Raw genomic sequence first — 21,228 nt, forward strand, 5'->3', positions numbered from 1 at the left:
ATGCCCTTGAACGCCCCCCGAAGAACGTTTGCTGGCTGTGATTGGCTGAACAACGTTTCCCACTTATTAACTATTCATAACTAGACTTCTCCTTCCTAGGAAAACAAACTGCCACTGTTGGCAAAGCCTCCCCCCCAAAAAAACCCGTGAAACATCTCCACCTGACGATATTTCCCCTACTAAAGCCATTTTAAACGGCGAAATTAAACTACTTCCGGTTAGCAATAGCCTCCCGAGCCAGCCTGCTTCTCCTTCTCCTGGCAACCCTACCACAGGTCACCATGGTTACACATGGGTCACGTGACTAGCAACATAAACAGTTTTCAAGCGAGCTAACGTTGGAAGTAAGCTAACCGTGCTCCATTGCAACAACAGTGTTTTTCACTTGTTGTAAGCTAAACGCTGAGATGTGAAGGCAATGGCAGTATTTACTCCTCGTGTGTCGGACTTTACGATAGTTTCTGAGAGTGGAGCATCATGTCGAGGAGGGAAAAAGAAGGTTGAGAAATGGAGAGCTGTCCCGGTCCGCTGAGCTGAAAAATGGGAGCAAGCGCTTCACTGTCGCTCTGTGTAAGTTAAGATGTGGAGGCTGCTATCTTCTTCTATTCTTCGATATTTTTGAGCATATTAATCGATGTACACATTCTGTAGGGTAGTCTTGCCTGCTAATATTAGCTATTTGCTTTTACAGTTTCTTTTAATCAAGCAACTTCGCACAAAAAAAGACAGCTAACTGTTGTTATAACATTGAGTTTGGGGGGATATAACTTCCTTAACGTGAGACACATTTTGTTGGCTTTACTTTTTAACTGCACATTCATTCTTGGACGTGTCTTTTTCTCGAGGAAATATGCCATTGTGTCTTGGCTGAGTGTATAATCGTATTGCTAAGCAGCTAACGTTGTCTTGTCACATCATTAAATGGATCAAGGATCCACAATTAAAGGTGCACTTTGTCATTTTGGTTGAAGAAATAGAAAGATTTTCATTGAATTATTTTTCATACTTTTTTACTTTGTTTATATTTGGCGGACCCTGCCACCGTTCTAGCTCCAAACAGTGTTCAGGGGACCTTATTTTCCAGTTCCAAACTACCCAGTGCCCCTTTAATGTAATGAAGTATAACATAAGGGTTCAAGATCATCACTAACTACTTTTCTACCTCTGGTCATCCTGGAAAGTGATTATAATAAATTGACAATGGAGCGGTTTGATTTCTGTATTTGAGCCTGCTGCTGCATGTCATCTTTACATGCAGAATGACGCATCTTCAGTGAGAATCCTGAGGCCAAGTGCTAAGGTCAGCCCAGAGCCCATTGTTCCCATCCTGGATTCAGAGCCTGAACTGGCCACCAGGTGTGTGTTTGGTGTTGCCTTGGAAAAGCTGAGAGAGGATGGGCAGATGGTCTGTGGCATACCCCTTGTGCTAAGAGACATGGTGGAGTTCCTGGATAAGAATGGTAATTCAGCTACATCCTTGAGACAACTCCTCTGCTTTCCATTCATTAATTTTTATCCCATTGATTCCTCCTACCTTCTTTCTTACTCCTCTCTCTTTTTTTCGACCATCACCATTTAGAAATACTTTGAAATTAAATTCCCAAATTCATTCATATAATACTGGACTGTGAATGCAGTACTTCCTCAGATATTGTGGTGTACTGATATGGAAAGCTAAAGGAATATGAATATGAAGTGAATATGTGTACTGACTGTATCTGCTTGTTTCCTTATTGCAGGAATGCAGTACAGAGGTCTGTTCCGGCTTTGCGGCTCAGTGGTTCGGACCAGGCAGCTGAGGCAGCGGTGGGACAGTGGAGAGAGAGTGGACATGGAGCGAGATGAGCAAGACGTCCCCACTGTGGCCTCGCTTCTCAAACTCTTCCTTCGGGAGCTGCCCACCCCCGTAGTTCCTGAACTCCAGCGTAAACAGCTGGTTCTAAGCCTCACAGGTACTAAGAAATCATGAATTATGGCATTGTAGGGTCAAATTTCACTAACTTTTTCTTAGAATTAGAATAATTGTAGACATAATTACATTAATTCTGTTATTGGTGTTCCTTAGATTTGAGCAGATCTGCCGTTAATGTGTACCTTTGAACCCCATTTAAGAGCTACAGTAGGGAACCTGTCAGTCTAGAGCTGTTGTTGACAAGCAGCTGCCTGACTGAAGTGTCCTTTAGCAGAAGATTAAATCTCTCACGCATCTATGTAGCCAGTCCTGCATCCCAATCTTTGTCTAAAGAAAGATAAGGAAAGTGAGCAAGTCCTAAAGAATGATATATTTGTGAGGTTAAGGTAATATAGACCGTGTAAGCTAAGGTAATTCAGACAACAAAATTAACAAAACAGTCAGTCATAATTGCTATACAGTCAGTTAAATAAATTAATATTGATCAAAGGTTAACACTGAATTTTATTGAGAGAGACAATATAAATTTATGTCTCGCAGCTGTGGATTAAAGGTGAAATGACTGTAGCCAGTATGAGAACTTGTGGGATGGTTAACATTCTTAAAACAGTTTTTATAAGCAGTGCCAGTATGTCTTGGTATGTTTTAAGGCTGCATAATTAAATGAAATATTATCAAAATCCCAATAATGGCCAAGTGCAATATCCAAATTGCAAGAAGCTGCAATTAATTGATAAATGCAACATGTGCGTTAAAACAGCATTTAATAAAGTAGTGTAGTGCAGAGATGCCCTGGCCTGGGAACGACTCTTTGTGTAGACATCAACAGTAGACACAGCTGGAGCTTCAAGTATTATTTAATGTTGATTGTTCTTTGAGTAACCAATTAATTATTTACTCAACAGAATGCAACAATGACTGACAAATGCCCATCCAAAGCGAGGTCTTTATATTAATTATTTAGTGTGAAATTTTATACTGTGTGTTATTATGTGTGTGGTTATTCATACTGGGGTTTGGTACTCTTGTATTAGGCTGTTTATATTCTTAAATTTCATGCTTTCTTTAAAACAAAAAAGTGACTGATTTTTTTTCACTTATTTTTAGGATATGCAGATGAAGCAGAGATGAACCAGTCTCTGAGAGAAAACCTTTGCCACCTCCCTGATGACAACCTTGTTATTTTGTCTTACCTCATCCACTTCCTGTCCAGAGTGGCGGCTCATAGCCAATCAAATCACATGCCTGAGGAAAATCTGGCAACCATCTTTGGGCCTTGTATATTCCAGTAAGTTGCTGTTGTTAATGCCACATTTAAATCCTCTCCAGACATGTCCTCCTGAGCAGAAAGTTTTATGACTTGTTACTGTATAACTTTAAGAAAGATGTCTCTGCTGTACATGCATTTTGAAATGTTGGTTTTCATACTTAGTTTTGAAGAGAGACACATCTGGAGAGTTTTCTCTAAAAGTATGATCAAGATACTAGAGACTACAATCTAGAGTTCAACAAATGAGAGCACAAATGTTTTGTCTCTCTTCGAGCTCGTCTTTGTCAGACCCAGATGTAAAAAATACAACACTATGTCTGTTTGTCACGAGAGCAACCGCCTAAGTGTCTGGCCCAATCCACCAGCCTAAGCAGCTGTGTGTCTGCTCCATTTTTCCACAGCTGCACCACTACTTTGAGGGTGGAGTCGGGTTTGTCACCAAGGAAATGGGTGTGGATTGTGGTTGATAACGTAGAGCATGGCACGCAAAAAGACAGACAGATATAGCAGATGTCATCAGGATCTCTCCCGTCCTGTTTACGTTACTCAGACGTCACCGTAAACAAACACAAACTCCAGGGAGACACTTACAGCTAGACTTGTGTTCAGCGTCTGCCACACTGGAAACTTGATGATATTCAGTCAACAACACCCTTTCAACTTTTCATCCATCACACGATCCCTCAGTCTCATCTTTAGAGACACGTCAGTGGAATGTGGAGTCAGTTACACCCTAAAGTTCAGCATATGACGGGAAATGTCAGATGATAATAGCTAGGGGAAGAAGAGTCGGTTGGGGGGCGTGGAGTTGGCGGCAGAGGCTTGGAAAAGTTGGGTGTGGGTTTGGGTTGTGGTAGCTGCAGAGAGTTGGAGAATGTCCTGTGCTTTTTTGGCCTCAGAACAATAGAGAGAGAGAGGAATGGTATAATGGTTTTAAGTAAAAATGAAAGAGAATGAATGAGATATAAATGCTGAACAAAGCAACTGTTCAGCCTAAAATAGTGTTTTTTACATATATACTTTTTTTGTCTGTTGCAAGATTTTAAAACATTGCTATGACAGTGTTGCACATGTTCACGCCATGCTGCATGCGTGACAGCATCTTTGGCAACCCCCTCCTATAACTCATGCATATTTGTCGTCCAAACGTCTCTCTAGACAGCTTGTTGCCCTCTTATGTGTCTGTTATGTAATCCATGTGGCTGGCTACTTCTGTCCTGTCATTCCAAACTGACCTTCATCCCATGTAAACACACATCTATTAATACTCACATTTTTCACATTCTCTTCCCTGGATAGATGCTATGTTAACCTTTACCTAACGTGTATACATCCGATAAGACCTAAACAAAATACCGCACAGAATGGATGGTGTCAACAACAACACTTGCATAACAGAAACAAATAGCTGCTTCCAGGTAAACGTGAGATCTTTCCGGTCAGAGGTGTTGCTCTGTATTGTGAGTGTTAGGACCAGACACTGATCATTTCTCTGATGTTTAGAAGATGCCATTAAGCTTTTTTTGCTTTTTTTAAAAAAAAAAAGTATTTTCCTGAGGTTATGAATCACCTTTTGGATTCTGACCGGTTCGTTTCCGTTGTATGTCCCTCCACTAGATGGCACACTGTTCCCTTCTGTTTGTTACAACACTGAACAGAGGACAATTCTGAATAAATAGCCTGTAGTGCATGTGACATTGTGTTGTTGTTTCCTCTCTCCTCACTATGCAGTGTTCCAGTGGGACCCAGGATGCTGGAGGAGCAGAGTGTGTGTAACGCCCTGTTGCTCCATCTTATCAGACATTCTCAGGTCCTCTTTCCAATGCCAGCCAAGGACACAGTGGCCTCCTCGATCGCCTCCTCCTCACCCCCTCCTCCGACTCTTTCTGCGCTCTCACACTTTGAGGTGAACCATGTTTGTTTTATTCTCGTGCTGCAACTAAAAATTATTTTCATTGTTGATTAATCTGTCGAATATTTATTAAATTGATAAGTTGTTTGGTCTATAAAATGTAAGAAAATGTCCCAAGATAACGTACTCAAATGTCTGGTTTTCGCCACAACTGACAGATATTTAGTTTACGGTCATAGAGAAGTAAAGAAACCAGAAGATATTCACATTTTGACGCGTCTTTCTCACAATTACCAGATTTTTTACAAACCAAAGAAGTAATAGATTAATGGAATACATAATGACTTTAACTTGTAGTGGAGTATTTTTACAGCGTGGTATATGTTCTTTTATAATTTTCATCTCTTAATTCACATTGGTTTGTTTTTCTCATTTCCGTACAAGACAAATAATACACATTGCATTAACAAAATCATATAAAGATTCAGCATTACATAGATACAGTCAATGACAGTTATCTTAACATAAAGGTTACTTGATAAGTTCATAATGGCCCATTATTTTTTTGTTGTTATTTCTCTATAGTGGCGTGTGTTTATTAAGTCTTGTTGCCGTTGGTAGGTCCGACCCAGTAGTTGTCACTCAGAGCGGAGCCATGTGGATGAGAGGCTGGGCGGAGAGACCAAGTCAATCTCAGTGAGGAGTGCGTTGATTAAAACTCAACTCAACAGGTACTGTCATCACCTTTGCAACAGTAATTTTGTAACCGCACTAGATAGATACAATAACATTATTTGCTTTTGTTCATGCAGCTGTTTCAAAACTGTTGTAAAATGTACACAAGCGTCTTCCTTTATATATCCTGTCCTGTTGGAATAATTAGGACCTGACCTTTTTTCCCTGTAGTATTTCACTCTGTGTTCAGCATCGTTTAGTCAGTTGTCAGGTTGATGGTCGTATCATTGGTGATAAGCCTGAGACATCAGTCACAGGGAATTAAGGCCAACCTCTGGAGGTCTTCTGCACTCTGTTCATGAAAGTCCCAATTATGTCAAACTGTGTTGTTTATTGTTAGACAAGGTTTAAACGGGCTTAATTGGATGTTACAAAAAGAAGAAGTAGAGCAACTTTATGATAAAGATGTTAAAGACTATTAGACTACAGGTCAGTTATTCCTTTAATAGCCTAAGGATGTTGGATCTCCATTCACCAGCGATCGCATCGGGCAGGTGGCAGCACACTGTTGGCTACAAAGCAACAACTACTAACAGAAACCGTGAAAACCAGTGCCGGTAGTCAACAGGAAACAAGTGCTGTTGCCTGTGCAGATGAGTGGCCTCTCAAACTTTTTCCACTCGCAACTTGGAGGCCACCGAGCTACTTTCTATTTTTAAATCGTAAATATCAATATCAATATCAGGTTGCAGTGCAGACACTTAATTACGTTTCATATATTTTCTATTTTCGTCCGCCTCCAGTCAGCATGCGACACAGCATTCACGTGCACTCACTGATTAGGTTTGTAGCTGTCACCCATGTGTATGAGTATAGTGGTGTGTCTGGTGTCTTAATTAGTGTTTGTGTGTGGATGGGAGTTCTGCTTGAAGCCAATAGACCAAAAAAGCACTTTGCTGTTGTTATTTTTAAGAAGGCATGCATTCTGGTTCTGTATACTTTGTGATGAAAAAGATCTGTCCTCAGGGGAATTCATATACGTGCTACAAGGAGTTTTTACTTTGTTATGAAACATTTTCAATTTAGTACTAATGTCTCTATATGACCTCCATAAAAAACAAGACTATCAGTGAGAAGATTGGCTATTTTTACAGTTATTCTTAATGCCTTATTAAATAAGACATAACATGTAAATGTTGATAACTTTAGCTTCAGCTCAACAAAATTACTATGTCTGAATCACCAAATCTGTTAGCTGTAGGATTACATTTAACCTAGGCGTATGAACGGTACTAAACTTTACAGTCATTACAATACAGGTTTTACTCTTACATAGCTACAAATAGATACATTACCTTATCGCTATGCGTCCTGCAATCAGCTGTGTTTAAAAAATAATAATATTATTAAAAATATGTTGAATGTTTCTCTTACTTGTTCCAAAACAAATGCGCGTGCCGGTCTGACAAAAAATGAAAAGTTGCTGCTTTATTGAAGATGTTACTTGAAAACTAGTCTGAATTACGGGATGTAGACTGCCGGTATAAATGATGTCACTGGGCACCTATTTTGCAGGCGCACCATTGCTGCATCCTGTGTTAAACCCTGTCCAAGAAGACTGTGATTGTGAGTTTAGAGCATTTCTTTGTCACTATACCAGAATTAGAATTAGTGCAGCCAGACCTTTTTCCAGTACTGACACAGTTTCACTGTTGTGGTCTGGCTATGGGAGACTACTTCAAAACAAGCATGAGGTATTACTAATAAATATCCTTGTGGACTGAAGGCCAGATTACATTTAAAGGTCACTTAGATATTCATGGGCAGCAACATTGTAGCCAGATGTCAGACTGGCAAGACTGTAATCAAACTACCCTCACGTGTGTTGCAATTGTGCATGTCCAACAGGTGGCATGAAATGTGCAGAGCGAGTCTTTCCAAGCTGACATGGAGAAGGATCAGTGGCCATCCACGTCATTGCATTCCAGCCAACACAACCCTCTATTTATTTCCACAGCTCAAGCTGATACACACTCAATCCAGCTGCCCACCTGCCAAATGAGGTTTATCCCTCATCCTCTTTAATGAAATAGACGCTGAGGCGATATCTCCATGTAGAGCAGAGCACGAAGAGACTCATCTGTATAGAATGTGGAGTTCGGCTCCCTCTGTGGGTGGAGACACTCCTACACACACAGCTACAGATATAATAGTCGATGTGAAGATGTAAAATCTGTCACACCTGCTGAGGATGAGTGCCAGGTATCTCACTGCCTCTAAGTGTTTATTCGCACTCATAGGGAAAAACAAATATCAATCATTTTTCATCTGACAGCCCTCTCAGCCTCATCGTTTTAGCACAGATAAGATTCTGCGTTATTCCAACTGTCTTTTCCTCTAGATCTAATATACAGTATTATCTGTAATCTAAGGCACACAGGTTTTCCTCTTCCTTTATGAGTCCAAACCCTGTTTCCTCAACTAAATGAGGGTGTGTAATGGTTCTTGTATTTATTTAGTACCCTCACAATGAAAGCAGCGACACAGTAACCACATTTCTCACGGTTCCTTTGTTAAAAATGTTTGACTTTATTTGACATGTAAACATATAAGAATCGGCCAATTGCTTCCGTACGTCAGACTGGGATTTGTTATTGGGATGTTGTGTTTTCTCCAAACATGTCTGACATTTGCATGCTGTCCGTCTAGCCGTGTCTGGACGTCACAGTCCATATTGATTCTCGTCTAATTATACCTACAGAGGGTTTGATTTCAGACCCTTCAGTCTGATTTCTGTCTCACACCAGCTACACAAGATAATATTTCAAAAGCAGTTTTGATTCTAAGAAAAGGGAAAGAGAGATTTCAGTCAGGTGTTTACTTCAATAATATTTTATGTCCCCTTCATGTCAGTCACGTTATGTAATCCCCCTGAAAATGATCATTTTTCAGGTCAAGTCTTGAAATGTAGGTCAACCAGTATAATCAAAGGTCCCTGTTCTGCTGATTTTCAAGTTCATATTTTTACTTTGGGTGTCAACTGGAAAATGTTTACACGCTTTAATATAAAAATAAAGACTTTTTTTTTTTCTTTTTTTTACTGTTTTATGTCAATTGCTGCAGCACCTCTATTCACCCTCTGTCTGAATGCTCCGTTTTAGTGCCTGTCTCTTTAACGCCCCCCCCCCTCCAGAAAAGCTCTGCTCTGATTGGTCAGCTTTCACAGGCCTGAGCAGGTGCTGCCCACTGTATTTCTGCATCAGCTCCGCTGGTGTTTTTGCAAAGATGGTGCTGCTGGGGACATTGCTGAGGCGATGACTGTATAGTTGTGACATCACAACCTTATGGAGGTCCTGACAGCTCGTTTAAGGGCATAGTTTCTGAATACAGGCTGTGTGCATTTCTCTGTGGACTGAGCATTTTGGTACTTTCACACTGTTTAAATAGCACCTAGACCTGCTTTATAATCAAAAAAGACATGGGAATGTCACTTTCTACATTATCTGATCATTAATATAATAGTAATAGTATGTATAATATATGATATTAATTCTGATTGTGCCTGTCAGCCTTTAAACTGATATGTTTGAGTGTGAATGTATGCAGCTGTGTGCAGTTTATGTGGCCTTTGTTGTCTCGGCCTTTCTGGCCTACTTCAACCTATATTGCAGTGCTAGAACTGGCATTCTTGACCTCAACTATGACTAAGTGCTGCTGTATCTGTGTCTGCGTATGTTTGAGCTTATACGTAAGAGAGAGAGAGCGTGTGCGTGTGTGTGTGTGTGAACACGGGTAATTGAAGGGGGTTGGGTCAGCTCTCTGCCTCCGGGTGTCACTCGTGTTGTTGACCATCAAGTACTCAGCATCTGTGCTCCCTTTTTCTTTATGTATTTGGCTTCCTTCGTCCCTCCGAAGCAGCAAGCTGTTCACTGTCACATGAAATGCCAGACTGCTGTGAGATTAGACGTTTTGGCTAAGGATGTTTTCCTGTCTGATCTGCTTCAGCATCACTGACAACAGCCATGGGTCTACAGTCCTCCACAAGTGAGTGAGATAATGTGAAGCAGTCTTAGATTGAAGACAGAAATGTAGTTGATTTAGAGCAGGTATAGATAACATGCTGTCTACCAACAAAGAAATCTGTGGTTTGAGAAGAAAGGGCTAACTTTTGCATCTTGCTTATGAACTTTACAGTGTCTTCATAACACTTACAGTTGTCTACGCCTGAGCAAGCTCTGTTAATATGAAGATGTTTTAGGAAGGCGGACTTGAAGCAGGGAAGTAATTCATGTCCTGGCACTGGCTGCTGTCTGCTTGGCTTATTCTCTGACCACTAGCCTAAGCAGCTATCATTAGTTTCTCACTGCTGCTGCACTGACCCATCTGCTGTAGGTTACGGCTCCAGCGTCACACACCGCTTCAAGCAAGTACGTGACCGATGGGATGTTTTTGGTTCACGTCGCTGCAAATCAGTTGTGCTTGTTTCTGCTGGGAGCAGCTCATTAGAGCTTCATGAGACGTGTCATAGTCTAGCATTAGATTAAAGACCGCTGATTCATGAACCGCTGGATGTTTGTTTTCTAAAGTGCCTTGTGCGATGACAGCGTTTTCTCAGGGATTCATGTTTGGACATTCCAGATTTAAGTCATGTTGACACAGGCAGATTGGTGCTCTTAAAATCTGTTGTTTGTAGATTTTACATGTACCGTATGCCTGTTACCATAACATGGGTGAATATAAGTTTCATTTTTGTGCTACTCTCAAAATATTGGTTCAAGATTCTACTGATTTGGTTGGAATTTTTATTCTTTATCTGTCAGTATCTTTGTCTTGTCAGCCTAGATGTACTCTCTTCCTCTTCTGATTATTTTCCTTTTCATTGCTCTTGACCTTTTCTCTCTCTCTCTTTCTTTAATGTTGTTGTTTATTCCCCCTTTTGTGCCAGGGAAACAAAGACATCGTCATTACAAAAAATGAACTGTTTGAATTAATTTAAGCTTTTTGAAAGAGCACAGATTCAATCTGACAAATTTATGCTTCAACCTGTAATAAAATTCTTCACACTTTTTTCAGCTAATAGCTGCTTCAAACAGGTTCTACAATTATTTATTCAATTATAAGTATTTTTCTGTGCTTGCATAACCTTACAAACTGATAGCTGGGATGTCACGAGCCAGTACCTCATGAATATGCCAGTGCAACATTTATTTGACACAACAGATAAACATTGGTCACTGCCATCTGTGAATTTCATCATCATGATTGCTGACAGGCCAAAAACGGTAAACAAGGCGAATTACATTTGCTTTGAAACACTGGACTGTCTTTTTAGCTTGCCCCTTTGTTCTCCATGAAAACCTATAAAATGGACTGTTCAGCCACTTTCCTTCTGGATAAATGGGCTACAGAGCACCTTGACCCAAAATCAATTTATCAGGAATTCTTTCAACTTATTTAAAAATGTGATGAATTCTTACAAGAACCTGATAAAGGACAAAGTCTCCTCCTGCGTGTGCACCCTGTCCATCTCAATCTCTCTCTCTCTCTGTATCTCTGCAGTCCTGACACACTGGTGCAGGGTTGTGAAACCAGCTCTGACGTCAGCACTGACATTCAGAAGCTCATTCCAGACCAGGAAACTCTGGAGGAGAGCAGTGACAGTACAGAGGCCACTGACTCAGGGTCAGAGCACCACCTGCACCAGAGCCAACCACCCCAAAGCGACCAGGGAGAGCCACTTGAGTTGGAGCTTACCCTAAAAGGGTGAGGGATGCTTCGGTTTGCTTTTTTACACGCACAGATGACGTTTACCGCATTAAACGATTTGACAGCTTGACAGCAGTGTCGTATCTGTTCACATCATTTGGGGAAGATCGGAAACATTTGCCCCCTCACTTCCCCCTCTTGGCCTTCTCAAAACTCAATTGTGCACACAGCAAATATTCAGTAAATCTGAACTCATTAATGAGTTTCGTCTTCATCAACAGGATTTTTTCACAACACAAGATGCCACCATTCACCTCCATGTCAAAGGAAAAAGAGGAGGAAGAAGAAGACGAGGTGGAAAGTAGAGCGACTCCTTCGTCATCCATCGTAGAGGACTGTTCAACGGTGCGCTTTGTTGATTTTCTTTTAGATTTTCTTTTAGCTTTTCTTTGTTTTGTGTCTACTTTCACATTTGTCTTTCTCTCCCTTTCCTTAAGCCCATTATATGTCTCCATCTGTTAGAACTGCTATCATCCAGTGACAACTGTTTCTGTGATCTTTGGATTTTTTTCTAGATGTGAAAAAAATGTGCTACATCTAAAAAAAGGAGCAGTCAGCTGCTGCCTCCTGCGTGTGCTGCAAAATACCTTTCGTGGTTTGTGTAGTGTAAAAATGAAGTAGCACAATTATGCTGTTGGTGTTTAAAGTGGAAAAACTCCTTTAGTTCATTGTTGGACCGAAATTGTTTTTCAGGCTTCCACAGAAGCAGGCACGACATCGTCTATTTCAGACTGCTGCGTAGTGAAAACACAGACTCAGCACACAGAGAGGTGAGAGGAAGATTTCAGCATGAGGACAACACAAGATGACATTTTGTGTTTTGCTCCTTTGTTTCTGCTTTGCTTTGTTTTCACAGTACCAAATTTGGTTCACTGGTCTCGAAGAATAACTCACAAAAATACCCGCACTTTCTTGAGTCAGCTTTTTGAAATTTAACTGAGATTCAAATGCAAGCCAAAGAGAGGAGCCATTATCCGTTTGTAATTTTGGAGCAGTTCAGATTTAATTTTATCTGATTCCTTCTGCTACAGTTGTTTTTGTCCCCTCGCTCCCTCTCAGCTCAGCTCATCTTTCAGCCCTGCAGTCAGTTGAGAAGTAGGTTATCAGAGCAACACGCTGCTCACAGTCATGGTTCTGATATGATTCCAGTCCAAATAACACTAACTTGCCACAGGGGCACACTAGCTAGATTAGGCCGACCGAGAGTGGTGGCAGGCTGACTTTTGTGTTAGCGCTGGCTGCACTGAGCGACAGGACAGGTCATTTCAGTTATGCCTAGTTAGTGTCCGACATAAATAAGCCATTACCTTAATGACAGGGCCAGATGACCGCCTGGCCTCAAAACTACCCACAGTGCTGGGCATTCCAGCCTGTGAGGAGATTTAATACAGTATTGATTATGAATACAGACAGAGCATGTGAATCAAAGTCACATGGACTGTGAACCAGATATAATGAAGTTGTTGTGTTTTTTTAATAGGTAGCATCATTTTATTATATTTGTCTGGTGTTGACAGAGTGTTGTTTTTCAGCATGCAGTGCGACATGGAGGCAGAAGGCCGAACCAAAGTGTCTGAGCTGAAGGTAAATACACCTTTTGTTAAGTATATGACTGCCATCTCCAAATTATATCCACAGGCTCCCATTTAAATTCAAGCCAGTCTGTGATAGCCAGGACTGAGAGTTGTAGCCTCAGGCTCACAAGCTAGCAAATGCTATGCACTGATGCACATTATAAAGAAAGCCAACTACTGACGGAGCCTTTAAGTCAGTTCAACTAAAAAGTTTATAAGTGACATAGATTCCCTGCACAAAGTTAAAAATATCTCACTTGATATAAGACTGACACAATCACCTAGAAAGTAGAGATGGGATTCACAGAGTTACTCACAATACATGTCACGATACGTGCACACCAGGTTACCAAATTAAAAGAAGATTTTGTTAAGCAGCAACAAAACAAAATACACTCAGGGTGCTTTAATTAGCTTTGAGGGTTACACGGCTGGATAATGATAATGAGTGCAATTGTTATCCTGGGACAGTGTTTAAAAATCTATTAAGATGAATTATATCTTGGTCTTTACTTGGTCTTTTTTTAGCTTTACCTGAAAAACTAACTGTGTCATTGCAACTTGCATGAACATGAGTATGTGTGCATGTGTGGCCGCGCTGGTGCGTATCAGTAAATGGGCTCGGGGAATGAGTCTTCATCAGTGCGTATGCTGTCTGTGTCTTCAGGGCAGAGGAGGAGGAGGGTGTAGCGGTTCTCCTGACAGACACAATGATTGCAGAGGCAGGAACAACAGCCATGACGTAAGTTCTCCTTCCCTGCAGCCGTTTTAGATACACAAATTAACACTTTCTTTAGGATGAGGGTATCTATGACAACAGGATTTCTGATACCTCCAGTGATTGTGTGCCTGTGCGTGCCTGTGTGTTTAAGAGCACACCTGTGTGTGTATTGCTAGGTGTGAGCTTGTTTGCCTGTGGGTGTTTGCTTCATTAATGACAGCCTCGCTCTGTCCCTCCACCTCCTCTGTGTGACGCACAAAGCTGTTTTTTTTATTTATTTTTTTTATGAATGAACCGAGGAGGGTGAGACAGGCGAAACCAAGCCCCTATCGGCTGCTTCTGCTGCTGCTGTTGCTGATGATGCTGCGAATGATGTCAGAGCATGCAAAGGAAAAAATGCTCTGAACCCAAATGTTTTCGGTGCAGCTTGTTTTTTGGCACCATCAGAATTCGATGCATATACGCCTCCACACACTCACTCATACAGAGGCAAACAGTTTCGTGACTCCCCGCAGCTCCATCAAATAGACTCCTTCGCTCGGTCTGACAACGTTGCCGTGGAAACGCTTCGTCATATACCTTCTCTCCTCCCTTGCACACACACACACACCCACACCACACGTACCGTCAGGAGCGGCATTCCCGCCGCCCCCTTCTTCCGAGCATGATGAATAATCCATGTGGAGGCAGTTCAGCAGCAGAGGTGCCGGGAATGCCAGTCAGAGGGAAAACCATGTGGATTTAGCACCCCACAAACCGTGGATCAGGTGATGTGGGGATCACAGCGATATCGCTAATGGGATTACTGTGTGTTGCTCATCAGGGATCCTACGCTGGATGCTGATGCATGTTAGGAATCTGACTCACTGACTGACTAAAGTCAGCAGGATCCTGGTCTAGCAGATTGAATCCCTTCCTTGCTGAGTGGTTTCCAGTCGCACAGAGACCAGAGAAGAGCTACAGCGAAGTCTGTTTTTGCATGCCTGGAGATGCGTACCACCTCACATGTGATGCTGAACAATGCTTTTGTAACTGACTGGAAATCTGAAGAAAGACTTGCTGTTTTTTTTTAGAAGTTTCCATGTACATCAGCCACCCCCGAAAGAGCTGTAGTCTACCTTTTGACTCATTCCTTTCTCAGGAGCACGAGGCAACCACTCATCTCACCTCATCCTACAACTCTCTGCCCAACCACGCTTCAGTGCTAGAATATTTCTTTTTATAGGAGATACTGAAATGGTTTTAAAGGATTTCCCGTGCAGCTGAAGACTCCACGCGAACACCAACACATCATTGGAGACACTGCTCCTGTCCCTGCACGTTTGCATCCCTGAAGCCATGTTCTGCTTCTGTTTCCAGAGCCCTTCCCTCAAGCTACAAGCCCTGGAGGCTGACTTGGGACCTCTGCCTTCACCAGGAGACCCCCAATCTCAGGAGAACCTACCTGCCCAGCAACAGCCTCTTTCTGCTGAAAAGCAGAGCCTGTATTTGACCCACAGGCTGCCTCTCCACTTGCCACTGTCACCACCAGCTCAGGAGCAGCAGACGGTGGACTCATCACAGCCGGGTAAGAGAACGGCAATGAATTTCTGATACGCTGAAATGATAATATTTGAGTTTCTGAGCTTCTAGTGTTAAATATTTATTTGGAGCAAAGAGGAAAATGATGTAGAAGTTGTAAAAGCACACTGCCAATGACTTCTTTTGAATATTTAGGGAATTATGTTATCTAAAGCACCTCACAGTCATCCAGCATGGGGGGTCACTTTGAGAATCAAATCCATAACCCTGTCAGCGCAAGAGCCATACTTCATGTGTACAGCGTTAGTGCCTTTTTATTTATAGTATCTACTGTAATTCATCATCTGTTTTGATTCAGAGCCTCCTTCTAGCTGCTGTAATTCCTCTGATGCTAGTTTAATAACAGTCAATAAATCTTGACAGCCAGCTATGTGCTCCATCATCTCCCAGAGCTGGGTGTGTCTTTTCTAGATAAGGTACGATGCTGTTACTGTTGCATCCTTGCACAACCGCCTGTGATGTGATGAACTGGTTCATATATTCAATAATATGTAGTATTTTTCATATCTACAAACTAATGTAGATTTTATACATGTTTTTCTTGCTGTCCTCCTTTGTTTCCATGTCTTGTTCTGGCTAAACCTGACAAGAAACCATTGTTTTTTTAACCACAGAGATTGTATCTGCTAAAAATGAAAACCAATCAGATGTCTTGTTTACTGTATTAGTCACAGACGGACCAAATTATTTTTTTTTCTCTGGGAAGATGTTAAATTTGAGTATCTTGAAAAGGAAAGAGCTTTTTCCTTACTCCTTATTTCTTGTTCCCTCTTTCTCCCTTGCTCACACTCTCATTTTGTTGCATCTAACCTCCTTTATTAAGTCAAATAAAAATGACTTCACAATATAAAAATTATTAAATTAATTTTGTCCTCCCTCTCTCTTCCAGCACACACGCCCTCCCCACTTTCTTCCAAGTCCAGTCCTGTTTTCTCCACTGCCGTTCTTTCCGAGGGGATTTCAGGAAACGACACTCTGCCGAGCCCACCGGGCCCTCACACCAGCCCACTCCTCTCCCATTTGATGACGACGGACTGCCCGGTTCCCTCACCGCGCTGCCCCAACCTCAGTCATAGCCTGCGCTACAACCTTGACCCTGATGCAGCGCCTTCTCCACCGTGCTCACAGCACATACGCATGTAAGATGACTGTTTCCTCACCAACATTATGCAGGATTAGTGACACGCGGATGTCTCAGATTTGATTTTCTGGCTGTCAAATATCACAGAGCTATTAATGTACGGGTGCAGAGTGGAGTGTTTCTACCATGTTAAGCAATTATTAAAATATTTATTTCTGTTTTCAGGGCTCGCAGCAGCGTCCATACGGAGCCAGACGAGGGCTCTGTGTCCATCTCCATGCTCAACAGACACATTCACTCCCTGAGGAAGAGGATCAGGCGCTTTGAGGAGCGGTTTGAGCAGGAGAAGCACTACAAGGTGAGGGAGGAAATCTTGGCTGCTCGGTCAGCTGGATTCTCTAGACTCATGATTGGATTGGAAGTAACCAGCTCAGAGTGTGAAGCTCAGTTTTGTCTTTCTCCAAAGCTGATAACCAGCTCACAGAGCCATGAGAGGGCATGCCTGGCTGTGTGTGACTGAGTTATGTTTATGTTCCATAATGATGCTGTGGATGCTAACCTTGAACATCATGCTAGAGTGAATTACTCCCTCTGCTGGTGCATTGGAAAAATGACATTTGTTACACAATTGATCTTTGGTCAGGTGGTTAACGGACAGAAAAAAATAATATTGGTAAAATTAGAACCCACCCAGGCCTAGAATGAGAAACAACGTTCCAGGTAATTACAAATCCTGGCCTCTGTTCAGTCAGTGATATGAGTTTGTTGCTTTCAGCCGGCCCACAACGACAAGACAGCACATCCAGAAATGGCCAGACTGATGAAGGAGCTCATCAAGAGTCGCAAGCAGCTCAGAGGTGAGTTACAGAACCATAAACACACACACATAAACACAACAACTACTGATTGCAGTGGTGGAGGAAGTAGCCTGCCCTAAATGTATTTAAAGCATCAAAAGTATAGTACGACCTCTGATGTATAACATTATAAGGTGGTTAATAGTGATCAATCGATGTAAAAGTTCCATTTAAATGTGTATATATATATATATATATATATATATAACATTTATTTATTTATTTATTTATTTTTCTGATTGAGGCGGAGCTAATTTTATCTGTATTCATATTTTTGGAATATTCTCTCATCTTTGTTTTTTGTGAAAAATTAGAGACTTTGGGCCTCAAATAATTATTCAAATGAAAACATCAGAGGTTCAGAGGGAAGAATCAATCTTTGGTGGAACTGCTCAGACATCTGATGTATGGCAAGGGCCAAACAACATGCTGGTTTTGTCCCTGCAATGGGAACCAGTGGTTTAATTTCTGACGTGTTTGTGTTTGATTTTACTGAAAATTACTACAGCTGTTAAATAATTATGGTTGAGTAGAAGTATAAAGTAGCATAAACTGAAAATACTCAAGTACAAGTCATTGAAATATGTACTTACTTATTTTCCAACACTGAATTTCAATTACAAAATGTTTACTAGAGAACAAGAGCTTAGATTTTAGATTCACATTGCCACCATGTATCTTGCTTGTGCCCAGGACAAGATAACCTCACCCCCCTTCCTCCTCCATTTGTTCACGGTTTAATCCAAATATAGGCTTACAGGAAGGTAGGCTGCAGGCCCGGTCTCTCCTCCTCTCTGTGACTCCTCTCCGGTGCAGCTACTTCCATCTCCAGACTCAGCTTTTTCTGTCAGAGGACACATTTTGTTAGGCTTTTATACAAGCCATTAACAAATTTGTATTTATTTTAATTTAAAAAATAAATATTTTTCTGATCCTCTGTCCTCTCTTAGAGCTGAAGCTGAGACAATCAGAAGAAGGGGGGCTGAGAGGGCAGGGAGGCACCAACATAGACCAGAAGGAGGCAGCACTAACAGGGATGGAGCTGCAACAGCTCAACAACAACAGCAACACCAAACCAAATGTGGAGGAAACGGTCAACACAATAACAAACCGACTGAAGGAAAGACGACGAGAGCTGGGCCTGCCTGACAGCATTAAGGTCAGTGCTGCAAAATTGCTTACAAATATTCAAATGTGGGTTTTGTAGTCTCATTCCCTGAGAGGGAGAATATCTGTTAACAGTTTTCATTGTGCCTGTACGTGCAGGAGATGTCCCATTTCCAGATGACCATGGAGAAAACCAGCCTGCAGAAGTGTTTGCTCTACTATGAGAATCTGCATGGACGACCAGTAAGACCAGTCTGGATGTGTTTATCTCTTGTTGTTTTGTTTGGTTACTACTTTCGTCCAACACTACTCCAAAACCCAAAGACTCTTCATTTACAAGCATTTTGACAGAGAAAAGGTACAAATTCTGTAGCTGGAAGGCAAATGTTTGACATTTTTGCTTGACAAATGACCGAAATGATTAATTGATTGCCAAAATAGTTGGCGATTAGTTTTCTTTTGATCGACTAATCATTGCAGCTACCACCAATAACAAATTTGCCTCTGTATGTTTCTTTCTCTCCGTGTGTCTTCAGAGTACCAGGCAGGAGCGGACTCTGATGAAACCTTTCTACGATCGCTACCGCCTCCTCAAGCAGCTGCTGCATTCCTCTGCTGCCTCAACAGTCATCACGACCATAGTGAGTAAACATCTGATGCTGAGTACTGAATTTTAAATGAGAGGTGGTTGTCTTGTAGAGAGAGATGGGATCTCTAGATTTATACAAACCCACTGTATTTCTGTCATGTGGGTAAAAATAACCTTGGCCAATACAAGAATGTCATTCTACTGCCCTCTAGTGGTCAGATGTAAGAGTTACACCAAATTATTGTGAAACATTTCATTTGATTCACGCAAAATAAATATCCGGGCAGATAATGATGACACGTTTAACTAATATTCAAGGCGAGTTGGTATGGTCAAATGTTTACAATGACAGATGTCTGTGTGTGTATACACGTACACAGGAGGAAGAGGAGGGCTCTGATGAAGAGCGTCCCAAACAGCGAAGCCCCGGGCAGCAGCCACTCTGGCTTACTTCCCCCAGATGTCTGTCTTCAGACATGTCGCTGCACCTGCCCTCGCTAGAAATGTCTGAAACACCTCTGGTGTCCCCGCTGGAGGAGGTGAAGGGTCTTCAGCCACAGATCGTCACCATGGCAACACTACATGAAGCTTCCAGGTACAGCTTGTGTGCTGCTGCATGTGTGTGGACTCATTTTTGCTTTAAACCACAGCTGTGAGGACATTTCTGTTATGTGAGGACGTTTCGTCTACGATGGCATTTCCAATATATTTAACACTTGAGAGGAATTTCAGGAAAATCATTTTTTTCTCATTTCCTTTTGTTCAATTCTTTCATCAGACAAGAATTACTAGACCACTTCAGGACGGCACGATCAGAGAAGCGCCGGCTCCACCAAGCACTCCGAGAGTTCGAGGAGCACTTCTACAGGCAGACTGGCAGGTAAAGGACGCACACCGCACAACCAAACTACTTGGCTTTTGAGTTTTATTTTGTCTTTTAATAAACTTGGAACATTTGGTTTTCAACAATGCCTCGTGAAAAACAAAGAAAAAAACATCCACAAAAGAAATCCCATCGTAGTGGTACGACAGTGTAATGCACACTCACTTAACGTTAATACAGCACAGAGAGCTCAGGAAAGAGACGAAGAGATAGACGTTTTTTTTGCTCTGAACTGTACACATCCTTTCTACTGTACATGTTAGTCCTCCAAAGTAAATACAGTAAGTTTCTGATTACAATACACACTGTACAAAGCTATCTGAGTAAGGCAACATAGGGACTATCAACCAGTTATGGAAGCTGCTGCAGGTTGTTTGTAACTACTAAAGTTTTGCCTTTTGTTTGCATCTTTTTTTCATGTGTTGTTAACAGGGCTTGTCAGAAGGAGGACCGTGGGCCGATGGCGGAGGAGTACTGCCAGTACAAGAACCTCAAAGCGAAGCTCCGTCTACTGGAGGCCCTGCTCAGTAAACAACAGGACTCAACCAAGAGCAGTTGAGTGAACTCACAGTGGGACCAAACTTAACAGGAGTCGATCGTTTCTGAAAAAATCAGGTTGTGAAGCCGGTGGTCTTGTTTCATGCCATGCTCATTATGTCGATGCACTTTACGTGAAGAAAACTGATGGAAATTAGTGACAGTCTGAATTAAATGCTGGGCAACTGCAGAGTCCTCTTAGTCCCAAAAACACATCCCTTGTCGTCCATGACGCATCTTATTACAAACCCGATGTAGCAAGTGTATTTAATGTATCACTAATTTATGTCAAGGATGAAGCGCTGTAACAACTTGATGTTAGTTACATATTAGTCTTTTTTGAGATTACTGTACGTATATTATGGCACCTTTGTTACTTGCTTTTTTTTTCGGTGCCAAAATACTATTTTTGGACAGCTTGGTCCATGGTTAATGTGGAAACTGCATTTTTTTTTTTTTTTTTTTCTTTTTCAAAAAGTGCTATCTTGACAAAAAAAGGTGTAAGCTTAAATGCAATCAATGAGACAATCATGTTGTGTTTGTGCATGTCAGTTTTAAGTCCTACATTGTGCTATGATATGCATTAAGAATTTCATAGTTGATCTGAATCGTTCAATTTACATCTTCACCTTGAAATAATGTGAACGTTGGTGAACGTTGACATTGTAGTGCAAGTTGTATCTGCTGCCCAATTTGTGTTTACCCCCCCCCATTTTGCCTGTATGAAGTTAATGCCTCCTAAATGCATTTGTTGACAATGATCAGAGCTTGTGACCTTGTGCACTTCTGGTTTATATAGTTTTCTATATATATATAGATATAT

At 41.5% G+C, this 21,228-nt stretch overlaps 1 protein-coding gene across 3 annotated transcripts; it reads left to right on the top strand.

Moving 5' to 3' along the window:
• The first annotated feature begins 185 nt into the window (after nt 1-185).
• Nucleotides 186-20,537, top strand: LOC311271105 (protein FAM13A-like). Of its 3 annotated transcripts, XM_084376576.1 has the most exons (21): nt 196-570; nt 1,259-1,460; nt 1,740-1,952; nt 3,020-3,200; nt 4,914-5,088; nt 5,656-5,765; nt 11,269-11,472; nt 11,697-11,820; nt 12,169-12,245; nt 13,008-13,059; nt 13,717-13,791; nt 15,130-15,337; nt 16,241-16,490; nt 16,658-16,790; nt 17,208-17,289; nt 18,240-18,448; nt 18,556-18,639; nt 18,933-19,037; nt 19,366-19,580; nt 19,764-19,865; nt 20,301-20,537. In XM_084376576.1, exons 1-21 carry the CDS (start codon nt 541-543, stop codon nt 20,425-20,427), a joined length of 2,958 nt encoding a protein of 985 aa, XP_084232702.1. In that variant the 5' UTR covers nt 196-540; the 3' UTR covers nt 20,428-20,537. The 3 variants fall into 3 exon arrangements, 2 of the variants coding, with proteins under 2 accessions (XP_084232702.1, XP_084232703.1); XR_014624354.1 differs by lacking the exons at nt 19,366-19,580; nt 19,764-19,865; nt 20,301-20,537 and adding an exon at nt 18,042-18,135 and having other exon boundaries at nt 186-570; nt 18,933-18,951; XM_084376577.1 differs by lacking the exons at nt 196-570; nt 1,259-1,460; nt 1,740-1,952 and adding an exon at nt 2,137-2,258.
• Nucleotides 20,538-21,228: the final 691 nt, after the last annotated feature.

This window comes from Pagrus pagrus (assembly GCF_965226575.1).
Source record: "Pagrus pagrus genome assembly, chromosome: 15".
In the NCBI taxonomy this organism is placed as follows: Eukaryota; Metazoa; Chordata; class Actinopteri; order Spariformes; family Sparidae; genus Pagrus; species Pagrus pagrus.

What these genes read in the sequence shown, in the direction of transcription:
- LOC311271105 (XM_084376576.1), top strand. Translation starts at nt 541, where the DNA reads ATGGGAGCAAGCGCTTCACTGTCGCTCTGT. An exon ending in TCGTAGAGGACTGTTCAACG is followed by an intron (nt 11,821 to 12,168) that starts GTGCGCTTTGTT and finishes ATTGTTTTTCAG; the next exon opens with GCTTCCACAGAAGCAGGCAC. An exon ending in AGCAGGAGAAGCACTACAAG is followed by an intron (nt 16,791 to 17,207) that starts GTGAGGGAGGAA and finishes TGTTGCTTTCAG; the next exon opens with CCGGCCCACAACGACAAGAC.